Source organism: Bufo gargarizans, chromosome 2 (genome assembly GCF_014858855.1).
Source record: "Bufo gargarizans isolate SCDJY-AF-19 chromosome 2, ASM1485885v1, whole genome shotgun sequence".
NCBI lineage: Eukaryota > Metazoa > Chordata > Amphibia > Anura > Bufonidae > Bufo > Bufo gargarizans.
Window position 1 is genome coordinate 520,045,162 of NC_058081.1, and position 20,042 is coordinate 520,065,203.

Sequence of the window (20,042 nt, forward strand, 5' to 3'; positions counted from 1 at the left end):
ATGAATCGCTGCATAACTAGACCCAATTGCTCTTCAGGAGACTGAGAAAGATGGATGACAACCTCTATGGAAGCTGTAAGGCGGCTATATTAGTTGTCCCCTAATACCGCTACCAGAAACAGATAAAACAGAATGGAATTTTTACAGCTCGGATAAGCCAGGATTGTTGTGTGATGGGTATTGCTGTAGGTGCAGGATGGTCACATTCCAGGCTCTTTCCAGATTTCTGCTCTGGGGCGAATAGTGTGAGAACAGTCACCTGTATTTTTAGCACCAGGGTGAAGAGCGAGACCATGGAGGATGGGGGGCAGTCAGAGGACACAATTCCTGGCATCCAGAGGGGGATCCAACTGGAACTTGCATTACCCATCCACTATAAGGCCATTACATGCCCCCTAATAAATTCACATGGTTGCACTGAGTCACAAGGAAAATCCACCATAGATACAAAAAACGTGTCGCTCGTTGTATTACGCTGCTTGTGTAGCTCTCGTCCATGAGAAACAGTGTAAGGCCTCATGCACACGACTGTTCCGTTTTTTTGCAGTCCACAAAGTGCGATTCCGCAAAACATAGAAGCCGTCCGCGTGCCTTCCGCAATTTGCGGAACGGAACAGGCGGCCCATTGTAGAAATGCCTATTCTTGTCCGCAAAACGGACAAGAATAGGACATGTTATATATTTTTTGCGGTGCTACGTAACGGAGCAACGGATGCAGACAGCACACGGAGTGCTGTCTGCATCTTTTGCAGCCCCATTGAAGTGAATGGGTCCGCACCCAAGCTGCAAAAACTGCGGCTCGGATGTGGACCAGAACAACGGTCGTGTGCATGAGGCCTAAGGCTTTCACACTTGCGGCAGAGTGATCCGGCAAGCAGTTCCGTCTCCGGAACTGCCTCCCGGATCCGGCAAAACGTATGCCAACTGAAGGCATTTGTAAGACTGATCAGGATCCTGATCAGTCTTAAAAATGCCTGATCAGTCAGAAAAATGCATTAAAATGCCGGATCCGTCTTTCCGGTGTCATCTGGAAAAACGGATCCAGCATTTATTTTTTTCACCTGTTTTTCGGTCTGTGCAGAAGGACGGATCCGGCCTTCCGGCACTAATACATTCCTACGGGGAAAAAAATCGGCATTGAGGCAAGTGTTCAGTTTTTTTGGCCGGAGATAAAACCGTAGCATGTTGCGGTTTTATCTTTTGCCTGAACAGTCAAAAAGACTGAACTGAAGACATCCTGATGCATCCTGAATGGATTACTCTCCATTCAGAATGCATTAGGATAAGGCCTCATGCACACGGCCGTTGTTTTGGTGGCTCGGATGCGGAGCCATTCACTTCAATGGGGCTGCAAAAGAAGCGGACGTCCCTCCATGTGCTGTCCGCATCCGTTGCTCCGTTCTGTGGCCCTGCAAATAAAATACAAGTGTGAAAGTAGCCTAGTTTTTAGTACCATAGTTTTTATAAGGGGGGAAGCAAAACTGACATGTTAGGAGAGGTTATAGGTTCTCTTTAAAGGGGTTTTCAAGGTTATGGATGAAACCCAGAAAAACCTGTAAATCCTTTTTGTCACTGATAACACCATAAACTATTTAGGAATGCCAATGTTATGCCTGCATAAATGCCACCCTACCCTGGAAAAACAAGACTTTTTGCCTGGCCCATTACCCTTTCTATGGGTTGTGACAACCTGCACCTTCTATACCACATCCAATAAAAAAACAAAATATATCAATAAAGGTATCAAATAATTAGATATAAAATAAAATAATGTAACAGCAGACTAGATGGACCAGGAGGTCTTTTTCTGATCTCAATCTTCTATTTTCGGGCTGAGAGGAAGATAGGTAGAGAGTCATGATGCCAATGTATACTATGGGGGGAGGTTAACAAGGGCTGGACCCTACTGTCTGGTGCTCACATTACGGCAGCTCATCCGGCACGCTCAGTTGGATATGTTTCCATAAGAGACACCAAAAAAAGATCATAAATCTCCCTCCGCGCGGCGTCATTGTATGAGAAATCGCAGCGATGCGGCACCGGTGATGTCATATAAAAATGAGGCAGAACGTTTACATTCCACCTGTTCCTGGCACTACAACCCCCATTATCCCTGAATAAAGTCTGTGCCACCAGCTTCCATGGACACACAACATCTGCCGTCCAGGTGAGAGCAGCGACGCAGGTACAGAGGCCGGCCCTGCTCAAATAAACAGACACAAATCTCCATGACAGGCTGGCACACAGTCAGGAACGAAGGCCCAAATACACTAGAAATAACTCCCTTGCTTATATCTGTATCTGGGAAAGCTGGGTGACTATGGCCGCTATTACAGCTCTCACTGGGATTATCACACAGGGGTTCATTATATCTGGTGAGAGCAGGGAATTAAAATGGTTCTCCTCAGGATAGGTCCTCAATATTAGATCGGGGGGTCCTACACCTGGCACCCCCGCCGATCAGATGTATGAAGTCAAGGCACGCACAGTGCGCGCATGCTGTCTCCTGTCTCTTTCCTGCTAGCTGCTGCTATGTCTATGGCGAGCAGGAAGAGAGAAGGGAGACGGAATGTGCGCACTTTCAGACCCCCCTGCTGAACCGATATTGATGACTTAGGCTTCATGCACACGACCGTAAAACATGCGCAGACTGGTAAAAATGTGAAAAAAAATCAAAACTGATCCGTTTGTCCGTATGACAAACGGACAGACAGATCCCTTCTTGAAATGCATTTGTAAGACGGATCAATCTTAGAATGCAATCAGTTGGCATACGTTTTGCCGTATCCTGAGGATAGGTCGTTAATGTCAGATTGATGGCGGTCTGACACCTAGTGACACCAGGTGTATGGGAGCCGTGTGCAGTAACCCGCCATGACCCCTACGCTGTGAATGGACCTCTGCTTCCTGCTCCATTCACTGCAGAAAACAGCTGATCGGTAGGGGGTGTCGGACCCCCAACAATCAGATACTGATGACCTACACTGACGATAGGTCATGAATATGTGGAGCCTGGAAAAGCCCTTTAACACTTTAATGACCAGGCCTGAAAAGACATTCATGACCAGACATTTTTTGATTTGTTAGACTACCAAAATTATTTTTGCAATGTTTTTTTTTTTTTTTTTACGTGACACCATTAGCGTTTTATTAATATGATTTTCTGAGATTTTTTTTTCTTTTTTTAGCTTTATTTTGGGAAAACTGCCAAAAACAAAATTATAGCCTCTTAATTTTTAAATATGAGAACTGACCAAAATAAATTATTAAAATAAGTTGCCTATTTTGTGTTGGTCATTTTGATATAAATTATGTATAGTTTTGCATGAATTGGCTGACTATGGCAATGGCTTTGGTTGGTGTGGGTGTTTTTATTTTGTTTGTATTTTATTTATTTAATTTTTACTTTTTTTTTTTAGGCTACTTTCACATTAGCGGCAGGACAGATCCGACAGGCTGTTCACCCTGTCAGATCCGTCCTGCCATTATTTCGCCGTGCCGCCGCCCCGTCCCCATTGACTATAATGAGGACAGGGGCGGAGCTCCGGCGCAACACGGCAGTGCACGGCGAGAGACCGCCGGACTAAAAAGTCAGACATTCGGTACTTTTAGTCCGGCGGCCTCTCGCCGTGCACTGCCGTGCTGCGCCGGAGCTCCGCCCCTGTCCCCATTATAGTCAATGGGGACGGAGCGGCGGCACGGCGAAATAGAGGCAGGACGGATCCGACAGGGTGAACAGCCTGTCGGATCTGTCCTGTCGCTAGTGTGAAAGTAGCCTAAAATATATATATCATTAAAAGACCTCTGGGGGACACTAAGGCCTCTTCCACATGAACGTTGTGCATCCGTTTCGTGCATTGGGGACCGCAATTTGCGGTCCCCAATGCACAGGCAACATCCATGCAGCGGCCGGGACTAATCGAGACAAGTTCTATTTTTTTTTGCTGTGCGGAGGCACGGACAGAAATACCACTGAAGCACTCTGTAGTGCTTCCGTGGGGTTACAATCCGTGCTTCCTTTCTGCATCTCCGTGATTGCGGACCCATTCAAATGAATGGGTCCACATCTGTAATGCGGAGTGCACACAGGCCGGTGCCAGTGTATTGCGGACCCGCCGTGTGCAAGAGGCCTAAGGGGGCTGGCACACAGTGTAGTTCTGAAGGATCTGTGTTGGGTCCGCGTGTCCGCTTTTTGCTGTCCGTGTTTCACTGACACTGCACAGGTGAAAAATAATTTTCAAAGCATCTCTTCCTAATGATCCTTGTTGCATCCATGGTTTTCACTGACCAGTAGACTATAATGGGCGTGATGCATCCATGCCAAAAAAACAGACCCATGGACCGTGGTAAAACACTGTGAACATCACACACGTTAAAATCAATAGGGACGTGTGCTGTCCATGGAGAACACGTACAGCACACGTCCGTGAAACACTGATGTGTGAATGAGGCTTTACTTACCAATGTTCTAGTTATTAAAATAGGGGCATCTAAGCCACACCCAGAAAAGCCCACTTGGGCCTGGGACAGCCCAAATTTGCCAGGACCTCCTCTGAAAATTTGAGACAGTCCCAGAAAATTTGGGAAAGTTGGCAACTATGCAGCTGTAGCATCCATCCAGGAGACCACTACAGCTGTCACTAGAGCAGAAGAGAGGGACTGTGAAGAAGCTCAATGCAAACAGCACTTCAGAGTGAAGCTCCACCTCCTGGGCATTTGGAGGAGCACAACCTGGCAGAATAAAAGTTCATATTCTCACTACTCCTCATAATAACTCCACAAACTGTATGTTTGTACTGTTCATCTCAGCCCCTACTTAGTGCTGGCAGCAGTTTCCATTCCATTCAGGATCATCTTCTGGTCATGGATAAAGGTAAAGAGGTGACCTTGGTGATCTGAGACCACCACTTTCTAGAATGAAAGGGCCATGTAGACCACACAAACCCTTTTGGCACCACTCAGCAAGTTGTCATTTAGAATCTGATGAAATGTTCTCAGTGAAGAACCATTTATTACGGTACAATTCCTTGAGTCATTCAGAGAAAGTCCTGTTTATGGTCTAGGTAAATTCCTGATTATATTACAGTTGGTTGCCGAATTATCAGATTTTCTGGATTAACAGATACCATATGAAATTAATTTTTATCTGTAAAAGAAGCAGTATTGGGGTCTTCAGGGAGGCAGAGGGTTAAGTCTATACTTCCATGCACAGCTGCAGACTATGTGTATTTATCCTGGACGGTAATGAGTATGATCTGATGTATACACTCACAGGCGAGGTGGTGACGGGGGGGGGGGGGGGGTTGGGGGGGGCCTCACACTTTGGGGAGATCGGCTGCTGGGGAAATTTGACACATGCCAAGTATGACTTTCTTTGCTGTGATGAATCCAAGACTTTCCTGCGATTGTGTTTATGTATTTCGAGGTGCTAGTTAGATAAATGCGGAACAGCAATGGGTGCAGACACGAGGCCTTATCTCTGGGTCTGGATGCCATTTCATCCTATGACATCATCTGCAGTCAGGAATCCTAAGGTTGGATCGGTACAAAACCCAGAGCGACAAGCAGCTGCGTTATATCACATCATGGATTTGTCACCTTCCTGTACACTGGGTCCCCTGGGTGCCCATTACTGTGCCAAGTTCTACATCGGTGCCCAATGTAGTCAAGTGCATGGGTCTGCAAGCCTCATGGCCGTTCAGGCAGTCTGTGGCTGTGTGTGGAAAAGCCCAATTTTTCCTGCATATCTATACACTTCAATAGTTTGCTCTTGCGAAGTAGTGCAAAATAATAGACATTTCTAAAATCCCAACTGCATGAAATAATATAAACGAGGGGATCTAATATACAGGGAGGAACCAGGGAAACACTTTCTGGGTCAATATTGTGAATCTAATAATGCAAATCTATACCTCAGATCAGAGGGACTGTCCCTCCAAAAGAGGGACAGAGGGAGGTCTGCTGTCTACCTCTGTAAGTAGCTGTCTCTCTGGGCTGTGACTGTTTCCCCCTGTGTTTGCACTTTACAGGGTGTGTAGCAGTCTCTCTGGTCTGTGGCCCTCTGACCCTGCTATGAAGGATTCTCTCTGGCCTGTGACTGTCTCACCCTGTATATTGCAGTCTCTGTGGCTGTCTCACCCTTTATGTAGCAGTCTCTCTGGCCTGGGACTGCTTCCCTCTGTATGTAGCAGTCTTTCTAGCCTGTCTCGCTCTGTATGTAGCAGTCTCTCTGGCCTGGGACTGTTTCCCTCTGTATTTAGCAGTCTCTCTAGCATGTGACTGTCTCTCTCTGTATGTCGCAGTCTCTCTAGCCTGTCTTCACCTGTATGTAGCAGTCTCTCTAGCCTGTCTCTCTCTGTATGTAGCAGTCTCTCTGGCCTGGGACTGCTTCCCTCTGTATGTAGCAATCTCTCTGGCCTGTCTTGCTCTGGATGCAGCAGTTTCTATGGCCTGTGACTGTCTCTCTCTGTATGTAGCAGTCTCTCTGGCCTGTCTCCCTCTGTATGTAGCAGTCTCTCTGGCCTGAGACTGTCTCCTCCTGTATGTAGAGGTCTCTCTGGCCTGTCTTGCTCTGTATGTAGCAGTCTCTCTGGCTTGTCTCCCCCTGTATGTAGCAGTCTCTCTGGCTTGTCTTCCCCTGTATGTAGCAGTCTCTCTGGCCTGGAACTGTCTCTCCCTGTATGTAGCAGTCTCTCTGGCCTAGGACTATCCCCCCCTGTATGTAGCAGTCTCTCTAGCCTGTCTCACTCTGTATGTGGCAGTCTCTCTGGGCTGGGACTGTCTCCCCCTGTATGTAGCAGTCTCTCTGGCCTAGGACTGTCTTTCCCTGTATGTAGCAGTCTCTCTGGCCTGTCTTGCTCTGTATGTGGCAGTCTTTCTGGCATGGGACTGTCTCCCCCTGTAAGTAGTAGTCTCTCTGGCCTGGGACTGTCTCCCTCTGTATGTAGCAGTCTGTCTGGCTCTGTATATGGCAGTCTCTCTGACTTGGGACTGTTTCCCCCTGTATGTAGCAGTCTCTCTGTCCTCTCTGGCTCTGTATGTAACAGTCTCTCTGGCCTGCGACTGTCTCCCCCTGTATGTAGCACTCTCTCTGTCCTCTCTCGCTCTGTATGTAGCAGTCTCTCTGGCCTGTCTCGCTCTGTATGTGGCAGTCTCTCTGGCCTGGGACTGTCTCCCCTGTGTTTGCACTCTGCAGGGTCACTGGCCCCAGAACACAGTTGAGTTACTTCCCCAGGTAATAAAATGTTAATGAGAGCGGAGCAGCAGGAGGGGGTGTAGTGTAGTGCCGCGGGTTGGGCACTGGGGGGAGGCAGAGAGCGACCCTCTCCTGACTGGCTTTGGCAGGACCCTCACTCATCAGACTCACCAGTCTCCTTCTCACACAGGGACCCCTGAGCTGCTGGAGATACGCGGAGCGCTGCTGTCCGGGGGGCAGCATGAGGGGGAGCTCGCCGCTGGTTCTGCTGCTGGTCACTGCCCTCCTGCCCCTGGTTGGGGCCAACTCTTGGTGGTAAGTACCTGGGGGCAATAGGAGGTTAGCACCGAGGACACGTAATGAGGGTGTAGTGACTGGCATAGAAATGGGTGGACTAACAAGAGGGGTTTAGCGGGGCTAGCATCATTGTTGTATTCAGGTATTGGAATACCTGTACCAAGAGTGTCAAGTGCAGTCTCTGCCAGGTGAGGGTGGAATAAGGAGGGTGAGGGGATTTTAGGAATTTTTTGGGGGTTACAGCAAGGAAGTGTTCGATACGTTATTACAAGATGGTGAAATCCAAGTTTTGTGTGCAAGGGGCAGATGACAGTGTATGATGGGGGGAGGGGGTAACTGAGAAGGGGGTGATACATGGTTGTTCAAAAGTGTGAAATGCAAGCTCTGTGTGCGTGTATGGGGGGTGGGGGTCTTGTGTAATATTAGTAACAGACAAAGGAAGGCTTTGATACATTGTTGCAAATGTATAAGCTGCCCAAAAGATGTCTAGCATAATTAGATATGGGAGGGATGTTATATTATTACATATGAGACCAGGAATAAATACACAGATCATGAAGTGCAGCTCCCTGTACAGATGACAGGTGAGATACATGAGAGAATGAGTCTATAGAATGGGAAGTGTAAGCTCTTGTGCTCAGGGGAGGCAGGTGAGAATGGATACTATCACTTGATACTTTACATCTCCTTCCTATGTATCCTCTACAGACAGTTATGTTGTTTGTCCCCCTTATATACAGTGAACCCACACCCTAAATACCCCTGCACATCATATGTCTCCTCTTTCTAGTGTCTGTAGTGTGTATTAGTGCTCATGCACACGACCGGATGTATTTTGCAGTCCGCAAAAAACGGATCCGCAAAAAAAATACGGATGACGTCCGTGTGCATTCCGTATTTTGCAGAATGGAGCAGCTGGCCCCTAAGAACAGTACTATCCTTGTCTGTAATGTGGACAATAATAGGACATGTTCTATTTTCTTGCAGTCCGGAAATACGGACATACGGAAACAGAATGCACACGGAGTAACTTCTATTTTTTCTTTGCGGACCCATTGAAGTGAATGGTTCCGCATACGGTCCGCAAAAAAAACAATACAATCGTGTGCATGAGCCCTTATACAGAGACTCTTAGGCTACATTCACAGGACTGTGCCCCCCCCCCCCCCCCAAAAAAAATAACCCCCGCAAAACGGTCAGTTTTTAACACCCATTTTTTTATGGGTGCCTTTCTGAAGAATGGCCATTAAACCCCCCGCCCCCCAATGTCCTGTTTTTTTGATAGACGTTATTCACGGGCTGTTAATAAAGCTGCCGTGTGAATAGACCCAAAGACTTCAGTGGTTCTGAAAAAGCAATGTGACATGTGAATGTTCCCTTAGGCCCCTTTCACACTAGCGAGTTTTCCACGCGGGTGCAGTGCGTGACGTGAATGCATGGCAACCGCACTGAATCAGTTCTGCGTTCTGTGAAAAACGCAGCATGTTCTATATTCTGTGTTTTTCACGCAGCCCTGGCCACATAGAGGTGAATGGGGCTTCAGTGAAAAACGCATTGCATCCGGAAGCAAGCGCGGATGTGATGCGTTTTTCACTGATGGTTACCAAGAGATGTTGTTTGTAAACCTTCAGTTTTTTATCACGTGCGTGAAAAACGCATCAAAACGCATTGCACTCACGTGGAAAAAACTGAACACGATCGCAGAAAAAACTGACTGAACTTGCTTGCAAAATAGTGCGAGTTTCCATGAACGCATCCGGACCTAATCCGTGTGAAAGAGGCCTCAGTTAGAGGAAATAGTTTTTTGTAGTAGACTACCCCTTTAATAGCTGGTACCGTGTATATGGTGTGCAAATATCTTGACTGTTCTGGGCAGAGGTACTCTTTAATTTTCTGCAGTCTGGCTGTTCTCAGCCTCTTCTCTGTTTTTAATTTTTAGGTCATTGGCCCTAAACCCAATCCAGAGGCCAGAAATGTATATAATTGGCGCGCAGCCTCTGTGCAGCCAGCTGACCGGTCTCTCCCCTGGTCAGAGGAAGCTATGCCACCTTTACCAGGACCACATGGTATACATTGGGGAAGGGGCCAAGACAGGGATTAAAGAATGTCAGCACCAGTTCAAACAGAGGAGATGGAACTGCAGCACGGTGGATAACGCGTCCGTCTTCGGAAGAGTCATGCAGATAGGTAAGAGCACCGGAAATCTACAGATCGCCCCGAAAAACAAGTCCTTCATCTTAAAGAGGACCTTTCATCTGTTTTACTTATAGGCGCTAAATACCTGTACTTGCGGGATGCTAATGCTGCCACCCGTTTATTTTTTTAAACATCGCTCCTACGCCCTCCTGAAGATCTCACGCTCAGTATGTAAATCTCAGTACCTGCTCTTATTCTGTATATATGGACACTGCACAGTACCACTTCTCTTGTCCTGTATACTGGGTGTAATTCTCAGTATCTGCTCTTATTCTGTACATATGGACACTGCACAGTGCCACTTATCTTGTCCTGTATACTGGGTGTAATTCTCAGTATCTGCTCTTATTCTGTATATATGGACACTGCACAGTACCACTTCTCCTGTCCTGTATACTGGGTGTAATTCTCAGTATCTGCTCTTATTCTGTATATAAGGACACTGCACAGTACCACTTCTCCTGTCCTGTGTACTGGGTGTAATTCTCAGTAACTGCTACTATTCTGTATATATGGACACTGCACAGTACCACTTCTCTTGTCCTGTATACTGGGTGTAATTCTCAGTATCTGCTCTTATTCTGTATATATGGACACTGCACAGTACCACTTCTTTTGTCCTGTATACTGGGTGTAATTCTCAGTATCTGCTCTTTTTCTGTATATATGGACACTGCACAGTACCACTTTTCCTGTCCTGTATACTGGGTGTAATTCTCAGTATCTGCTCTTATTCTGTATATATGGATACTGCACAGTACCACTTCTCCTGTCCTGTATACTGGGTGTAATTCTCAGTATCTGCTCTTATTCTGTATATATGGACACTGCACAGTACCACTTCTCCTGTCCTGTATACTGGATGTAATTCTCAATATCTGCCCTTATTCTCTATATATGGACACTGCACAGTACCACTTCTCTTGTCCTGTATACTGGGTGTAATTCTCAGTATCTGCTCTTATTCTGTATATATGGACACTGCACAATACCACTTCTCCTGTCCTGTATACTGGGTGTAATTCTCAGTATCTGCTCTTATTCTGTATATATGGACACTGCACAGTACCACTTCTCTTGTCCTGTATACTGGGTGTAATTCTCAGTATCTGCTCTTATTCTGTATATATAGACACTGCACAGTACCACTTCTCCTGTCCTGTATACTGGGTGTAATTCTCAGTATCTGCTCTTATTCTGTATATATGGACACTGCACAGTACCACTTCTCCTGTCCTGTATACTGGGTGTAATTCTCAGTATCTGCTCTTATTCTGTATATATGGACACTGCACAGTACCACTTCTCCTGTCCTGTATATTGGGTGTAATTCTCAGTATCTGCTCTTATTCTGTATATATGGACACTGCACAGCACCACTTCTCCTGTCCTGTATACTGGGTGTAGTTCTCAGTATCTGCTCTTATTCTGTATATATGGACACTGCACAGTACCACTTCTCTTGTCCTGTATACTGAGTGTAATTCTCAGTATCTGCTCTTATTCTGTATAGGACCGTGAGTGTCAGGGACTGCAGTTTGGGTCAGTGTATTGTGAATGGCAGGGACTGCAGTGTAGTTCTGTGAACTATTAGCTCTAGGGACTGCAGCCTGGTTCTATGGTTGAGTTGTGCCATGATTTAGGTGCAGACATTGGTATAAATACATGAAGGAATCGGGTTGATTAAGAAATGGCATTTGTGAAAAGTGAAGTTCAGTAAAACCTAGGTGGTCATTGAGTAGAGGTCCAGAAAGGTCCAAATCCTTTCAGTCATATAATGAGGAAGTGGCAGAATGTGGGTTAAAAGGCAAAAAGTCATAAATGGAAGCGTTGTCATTAAGATACGGCATGCTGCTGTATAGCAATGTAGATTCAGAATGGTGGAAAAAGTGGGGTACAGGGAAGAGGACAGAAAAGAAGTGGATATACATTTAAAGGGAACCAGTCACTGGGATTTTGTGTATAGAGGACATGGGTTGCTAGATGGCCACAAGCACATCCGCAATACCCAGTCCTCATAGCTCTATGTGCTTTTATTGTGGAAAAAAACGATTTGATACATATGCAAATTAACCTGATATGAGTCAGAGCTTGAAAATATGACTCTTCTCTAGTCACACAAGTAAGATATGACTCTTTCATGTTAATTTGCATATGTATCAAATAATTTTTTTTACACAATAAAAGCACACAGAGCTATGGGGACTGGGTATTGCGGATGAGCTAGCGGCCATCTAGCAACCCATGTCCTCAGCTCTATACACAAAATCCTGGTGACAGGTTCCCTTTAGAAGGGGTTAAGTAGGTGAGGTGCAGCTCCATGGCTTGAGTCCCTGCATGAGGTTGGGGTGTCATGCATTACTGGGGTTACACTATCACATTCAGGGGCATAGAGTTGACTCTGGTGAGGCACTTTGTTGGTATATTAGGGGGGTTTGGATGTCTGCAGCCCCCTCCCCCATGATTAGCAGAACATTTCAGCCTTTGATTTGAGGTGTGAGGTCTCATTGTCTTAAATCCTTTTGAAATGGAGAGAGTCTTCTGGATCAGGGCTGAGACTGATACCACATAATAAAGATAGGTGTTAAAGGGGCAGTACACCTCTCTTGCATTCCTAATCCTATGATGGGGATGGGGCAGGGGGATTACTGGCACCATTGTTACTACATCAACCACTTTCCCCTTCAAGAGTTCAAGCAAGACAAAAACAAACAAGTAGCTCCTAGGAGCCTATGTGACTCCTCAAGATCAGTGCTATTGAACCTACATTAGCTGTAACTGCACATGGCCGTGCAACCTCCCCCATGCAGATTGAGACCCTATAGTTCATTATAGGAGGGTCTCTCATTGGAGAAAGTTATTTTCTAGTGTGCGGTGTCAACTGATTGATTAATAGTTAGGACAATCCTTCATCCATTGCTCACCAATAGATGCCATACCCAGAGGCAAACATTCTCCCAGCACCTGGACCCCTCCTAACACCTTATCAGCACCCATAATATATCCCTTAGGATACCCCTTTATCTCCTCAGTCCCGTGCCCCGTGGATTCCTGCATATTATCAACCCAAACACAACACGCCCTACGGGATTTTCACCCAGATAACCTGGCACCAGGATTCCATAGATGCACCGCCGGCATTGGCCACACAATGGCACTGTGGAGCCATTGCACTGAGTTATAATATAAGACAGGTACCTAGCAGCCTGACTCCTGCCCCCAGGGTCGCCCAGTGCCCCTCAGCCTGTGTCAGTACCAAGGCAGCCGCTGCCTGTGATATGTAATGAACACTTTATCTGTCATCACTCTGCTGATATCAGCTGCAAAAATGCAGAGACCTTATGCCTTGAGGTGCAGACTGATTGGTATCTGATGTGTTTTACATAGTCCACAGTGTGTTGTCAACTGCATGAAAAGGTCAGGACAGCAAACAGGTACTGTGTGCCCCTGACAGACAGCCGGGACCCTCTGGCTCTTGTAGTACAAGAACTCTCAGCATGGCCTGCAGCTAAGGCTGGGAATTGCGTGATGTGCAATCAGAAGGATCAGTATATTACAGCTGATAAGTATAGACACCTACCTGGGGCGGGAAAAAAAATGGCAGTATAAATCCTAAAAATTGTATAGGGATATATGCCACTCACATTGAACTTCATAGTAAATGTTTATGCAGTAAGCACCCCCTACTGGTGGCTGCACCGGCCCAGATCTATGTGTAAACTTTTTATATTCAAAATAAAAAAAAGTGAATAAATGCATTTCTGCTTGACCTGGACTAATACCCCTCAATGCACCTCTTCATTTAATGACCAAAGAAAGGCACGTAAGTGTTATGTGCAAAACAGTGCACCCCCTGACCGACTCAGTAATTGCTTTATGAGCAAATCTGACAGGTAATGGGAGATCCACTCACTGCAGGCTATTGCACACTTGTATTTGGGCATTGAGTAGGAGCCCACCTAGGCTGCCGTAACTATCATTGTACAGTGAAATCCATTCTCAATACGTGTGCTTGGGTCAGTGTTCACACTTGCCCTGATTATGTACAGTCCCACGCTGGAGTAGCTGCATCCACAGGCAGTAGTGCCGCGGCCTTCTCGCTGTTTACCGCAGGCCCAATGACGTCACGACTAGTATCAATGGCCTGGGCGGGGCTAAGCTCTGTTCACTTGAATGGAACTTAGCCCCACCCAGGCCATTGATACTAGTCGTGACGTCACTGGGCCTGCGGTAAACAGCGAGAAGGCCGCGGTACTACTGCCAGCACCGCTGCCTTCTCAAACAGCTGATTGGCAGGGGTCCCGGGTGTTGGACCCCCGCCAATCAGATGCTGATGATCTATCCAGAGGATAGATCATCAGTTTAAAAAAAACTACAGAACCCCTTTAAATGAAAGGTGCGTTTGGAAAGTCTTCAGACCTTTTTACTTTTTCACATTTTATGTTGCGGCCTTGTGCTGAAATAAAAAAAAATGTAATGTTTCCCATCAAATCTGCATTCAGTACCCCATAATGGCAAAGTGAAAACAGAATGTTCAAAATCTTTTCAAATTTATTGAAAAGGGAAAAACTAAAATCTTGCAGTGACCGAAAGAGGACCTTTCACCACTCCTGACATGCCTGTTTAATTAGCGTCATGCATTTCCTATGTAATAACAATTCTGGAACATCTCTATATCTCTGTGTTGTGCCATTCCTTTATTATTCCTACTAGAAGTTATAATTGCATTGTTGCATGAAGCTGTTAAACCAGGCATCTCAGGAGTGGTAACAGGTCCTCTTTAAGTATACAGACCCTTTCACACTGATTAGAGCCTCCAGTCTTCTTGGGTATGAATGCCACAAGGTTTACTCATCTGGATTTGGGGATTTTTTGTCTTTCTTCCTGTAGATCCTCTCAAGCTCTGTCATGTCGGATGGGGACCGTCAGCGGACAACCATTTTCAGGTCTCTTCAGAGATGTTCGATTGGGTTCAAGTCAGGGTTCTACTCAAGGACATTCACAGAGGTGTGCCTAAGGCCTCATTCACACATACGTGGATTTTTACGGACCACGGTCTCTGACTCTGTGCCACCGCTGTACAGTAATAAACTCGTATTATCTCTATGAGTGTATTACTGTACAGCGGTGGCGGCACAAAGTGCACGGCATCATAGCAACCAATGACGCCGTGCACTCAACAGGACGTCAGGATGGGTTTTCACTGTGGTCCGTGAAAATCCACGTATGTGTGAATGAGGCCTAAGTCACTCCTGTGCCGTTTTGGCTGTGTGATTAGGATCATTGTCTTGTTATCTGACTCTTTGAAACTGATGACCCATCGCTGCTGCCACCACGATGCTTCACTTTACGGTTTCCGCTAAACATAACGCTTAGAATTAAGGCCAAAAAGTTCAATCTTGGTTTCATTAGACTAGAGAATTTTGTTTCTCAGTCTGAAAGTCCTTTAGCTGCTTTTTTTTTTTTTTGTTGCAAACTTTAATTTGTCTTTTACTGAGGAGAGGCATCTTTATGGCCACTCTGCCATAAAGCCCAGATTGGTGGAGTGATGCAGTGGTGGTTGACCTACTGGAAGTTTCTCCCATCTGTACATAGGATCTTTGGCGCTCAGAGCGAACATTGGGTTCTTGGTCATCTATCTTTTCAAGGCCCCTTTCCCCTGATTACTTAGTTTGGTGGGGCGGCCAGCTCTAGGAAGAATCCTGGTTGTTTCAGACTTCTTCCATTTAAGAATTATGGAGGCCACTGTTCTCTTGGGAACCTCCAGAGCAGCAGACATTTTTTGTACCCTTCTCCACATCTGTGCCTCCACACAATCCTGTCTCTGAGCTCTACAGGCAGTTCTCTCCTCCTCTTGCCTTGGTCTTTGCACTGATATGCATTGTCAGCTGTGAGACCTTATATAGACAGGAGTATTTCCAAATCATGTCCAGTCATCTGTATATACCACAGATGGACTCCAATCATGTTGTAGAAACATCTCAAAGATGATCAAGAGGAATTGCAGGCCCCAGAGCTAAATGTCAAAGGGTCTGAATACATCATGAGACATTTTAGTTTTTAAATTGCAAAAATTTCTGAAAATTCTGTTTTCACTTTCTCATTATGGGGTACGGAGTGCAGAATGATGGGGAAAACTGGCTATTTTTTTTATTTTAGCACAAAGCTGTAAAAGTGAAGACTTTCCAAATACATTGCAACTCTATTTTGTAATTAATGTAATTCAGTTTTGCAGTGTGTTCCGTCGATTGGTAGAAAATGCACCAGAAACTCGGCACATCTGCAACGTGTGGCAGCACCCTAAGGAGCAGTGTAACTGTATCAATTGGATAGATTTTCAGCCTTGTCTGTAAACTGTGTTCCCATCCACTGACAGCAAGCAGAGGTGTTGAAAATGTCAAGAAAAGCTCTCCAAACCTGGCGATTTTTGCTGGTTCAGTCGACCATCTAATGTGTATGACGTGCTTCTGACGGCTGATGTCGGAGGAGATGGGGTTCTGGGATGTTGGATTTTAATGCCCCGTTTATTTTTTCCCCCGGGTGATAATTCAAGGTTTCTGGTAGAGGCTTTCTCCCCTCTCGCCATTCACTAAATGCTTGCTCAGCTGACAGTTATCTCATGTATGGTCAGCTTTAAGGGCCTTTACACTGCCTGATGTTCAGACAGATTATCACTAACGAGCATTTGTGCGAACGCTCGTTAGCAATAATCTGCCAGTATAAAGGTGTTTTGATTACCCGATGAATGAGTGAAACGCTCGTTCATCAGGTAATAGGAGCATTGGTGCGGTCACCTAAATCTTCCTTTGTCGGCAGCAGATCGTGCTGCCTGAACAACAATTAGCTGGAGAGCCCCTTTAACAGGAATCTGTCACCAGGAAATTCACTGTTAAACCAGGCACAATAGGGATCATTTACTAGAGACCTGCTTTTTACGCTGGCCTTTGATGGCCCCTCTGCTGCCAGAGGAAGTGGCTAATTTATGACTAGACACAGGCCTCGCCATAAATTAGGTGCGCCTGGAGTGAAAACTACAGCAGCCTCTGATTTGGAGTAGTTTCCACTCCTCTTTTACGCCTGTATCCAGGAGTAAATGTTAGTAGCCATTCCCTAGTGGCGAGGACGGCATAAAAATGCCTGCGCGTCAAAATTTGATAAGACTTATTCAATGCAAAAAACTGGCTTAGTGATTATAGCAAATGACCACCAATGCCTTGTAGTGGTAGCTCAGCTGAATGTAATGATAAATTTCACTTATAGGAGATAAAGTTCTTTTAATCCATATGCAAATGAGCATTTAAGTGCACGGAGGGCGAGCCTGAGACACTTTGTTCGCCCTTGCTCCTCCTGCTTCCTCTGCCAGCCCCTCCCTCCCCCTTACTGATTGACAGGTCCATGTAAGATGCCCTACAAGTAGTGTTGAGCAAACCTGCGATTTTCAAGGTCGGCGTTCAGGTTATCTAAGAATTCCGTAATGGATTCTGTTATAACGGAATTCTATGGTGGCATGCACCAGGGAAGCCTATAAGAGGTCTCCGTAATAGAAGCCTATGGCCAGCACCCAAATGCCGAACTTGCAAATAAGGCATAATACTAGGCATTGTGTCATTTTTTTTTTTTTTTTTTTACAGAGAATCTTCTGGTGACAGATTCCCTTTAAGCATTAATTACATAACACTGGATAAGCCCTGTCAGTCTGCAGTGACTCTGTCAAAGTCATCATACCTTGCTGTCAGTGAACTGCCTACACATCAAGATGTCTTCTGGTCCTGACCATCATTTTTCCATCTTGTCTTCATTTGCAGGAAGCAGAGAAGCAGCCTTCACATATGCCATCAGCGCAGCAGGAGTTGTGAATGCGATCAGCCGTGCCTGCCGGGAGGGGGAACTGTCGACTTGTGGCTGCAGCCGAACTACTCGTCCCAAAGACTTACCACGAGACTGGCTATGGGGGGGCTGCGGGGATAACGTGGAGTATGGCTACCGCTTTGCCAAGGAATTTGTGGATGCCAGAGAAAGGGAGAAAAACTATCCGAAAGGGTCGGAGGAGCAAGCAAAGGCTTTAATGAACATCCAGAATAACGAAGCTGGCCGCAGGGTAAGTCAACATTAGTTCACTAAATATACCGTTAAGCCAGTTTGTTGTTCCCCATTATCAGCCATTTCATGCTGGGTAGAGACTGACTGTAGCATGGGATGACAAAGTGCAGAAACATCCCTGCCCCCCATGATTACTACTTTGTCACATATGTCCAGTGCTGAAAACGGCCAGAAACATTTACATCCATATGTGTGACCAACATCAGCTGTTCCTGTTATTACACCAGCACTCTAATATAACCTGACATGGCCCTTCAAGGGGGTTTCCACGTTTTATGTAAATAAAGCTTAGTGTCCCTGTACTTTAACCTCTTCCTGACACAGCTATTTTCTGTTTTCTACTCTTTGCCTTCCAGGTGTGATAACTTTTTTTTATTTTTCTGTTCACATAGCCAAATCAAGGCTTGTTTTTTTGTAGGATAAGTTTTACTTTCTAATGGCACCATTCAGGGTGCACCTAGCCTTTCTGCTACCTGAGGTGAAAACTAAAACGCCCCACGCCAAATTGTTAACCTAACCCCTTCCCTCCAGCCCTACTGTTAAAGACATACTTGAAAAACATTACATACAGAGCTACAAAATATACAGGGTAATACAGCACCACATACCTCTTACATCCAGTGATGTGTCCTCTGATGTAGACATTCTCTTTCCTTATCTTCTCAATTCAGAGAAGACCACCATGATGATTTCTTTCAGCCATCTTTTGTCTCTGCAGAGTTTGACAGACATCTTAGTTTCCTACTTTTTCATCATCCTCCTACCTTCTGAACACCCCATCCTGCCAGCCCTAATACTGTGCTTACTGTGCTCCCCAATATTATACTGCAGAAACAGTCCCCTGAAAATACTAGTACCACACAGATAATGCTCCCTTCAATAATTAGTGATGGACGAACATCGGCCGGGACATTTCGCAAACGCGCATTCCCGATCAAATGTTTGCAAACCGCGCGTTCGCGGCGGGCCCCATTCACTTTAATGGCAGGCGAACCTGAAAAACCTTCAGGTCATATTTGCAGCCAGCAAATACTTACTGGAAGTGCACAAATAGTCCAACAACATGGACAGTGTATTTTAATCAGGGGCCATTTTTATGCGTCTTAAAGGGAAACTCTCAAAAAATGTGCCCTGCTGGAGCCAAGAAAATTGATATTTTAGGCCACAGGAGTACAGGCCCCAAAAATTAGGCATTCACCGGACAGAAAAGAACAAGTGATTATGTGGCTGGAGGTATATTAGACGGTCAGTGGATAACAATTTTACTGTAGGCCAGTACAGGCCCCAAAAATTAGGTATTCACCTGACAGAAAATGTTTTTTATGCCGCTGTACATGCATAAGACAAGGACCATTTTTTGGTGGCAGATATGTGTGGGCTGGCATAAGGAAATTCAATTACACGTGGTCGCCACAGGTGTTGAATTCCTCCGAGATCCATGCCTCATTCATTTTTAGAAATGTGAGGCAGTCCACACTGTCGTGAGCTAGGCGAGTGCGCTTAGCGGCCACAACCCCCCCTGCTGCGCTGAAAGTCCTTTCGGACAGGACACTCGACGAGGGGCAAGCCAAGAGTTCCATGGCAAATTGTGCCAGCTTTTTGTGTTTGTATCGGGGGTCTAAATATGTTGTCACCCAGTACTTGTCCTTGCCCTTTATGCTTTTTATACCGGGGTCCCTCTTCAAACACTGGAGCATGACGGCCCCCATTTGCACTAAATTGGAAGCGGTGGAGCGCCCTGGCTCCTGCTCATCGCCCATGTCGAATGTCCCCCTCAAAGCCTTCTCTTCTTGCTGCTGCTCCTCCTCCTCCCCCCAGCCACCATCCTCCTCTGACTCCTCTTCCGACTACTCCTGCTCACTTGTCTCAGATGGAATAGCCCCCACCTGGGAATTCATTCAGCATTGCGACTTCCTCATCTTCCAGCTCCTGCTCCTCGACGGCTTGATCAATGACACTACGCAATACACGCTCCAGAAAGAAGGTGTAAGGTACAATGTCACTGATGGTGCCCTTAACAAAAAATAGTTGTAGAGTCGCACTCACCAGATCTCAAGGTCATCCGGAATGCAACAGCCTCCCTGGAGTGCAGGATCGGTGTGGCTCTTGGCTTCCAGGCACAACAGCTGCAGCTCAGCATGGCAACGTCTCACTTGGCACGTCAAATAGGTTCTGGGAAGCTTGGGGGGTGCAGCGGAAGAGAAGTCAGCCTTTGAGAAGACAGAGGATGGAGTAGGAGGAGGAGAGGCAGGCC

General features: G+C 46.0%; 1 protein-coding gene across 1 annotated transcript in view; it reads left to right on the forward strand.

Annotated features, from left to right (window-relative positions):
* Positions 1–20,042, forward strand: part of WNT5B (Wnt family member 5B) — a 100,826-nt gene that overhangs the window by 60,660 nt on the left and 20,124 nt on the right. The window contains exons 2-4 of the mRNA XM_044281380.1: positions 7,386–7,510; positions 9,432–9,679; positions 17,494–17,786. Coding sequence (XP_044137315.1) covers positions 7,386–7,510; positions 9,432–9,679; positions 17,494–17,786 — 666 coding nt within the window. The remainder of the gene's footprint in view (positions 1–7,385; positions 7,511–9,431; positions 9,680–17,493; positions 17,787–20,042) is intronic.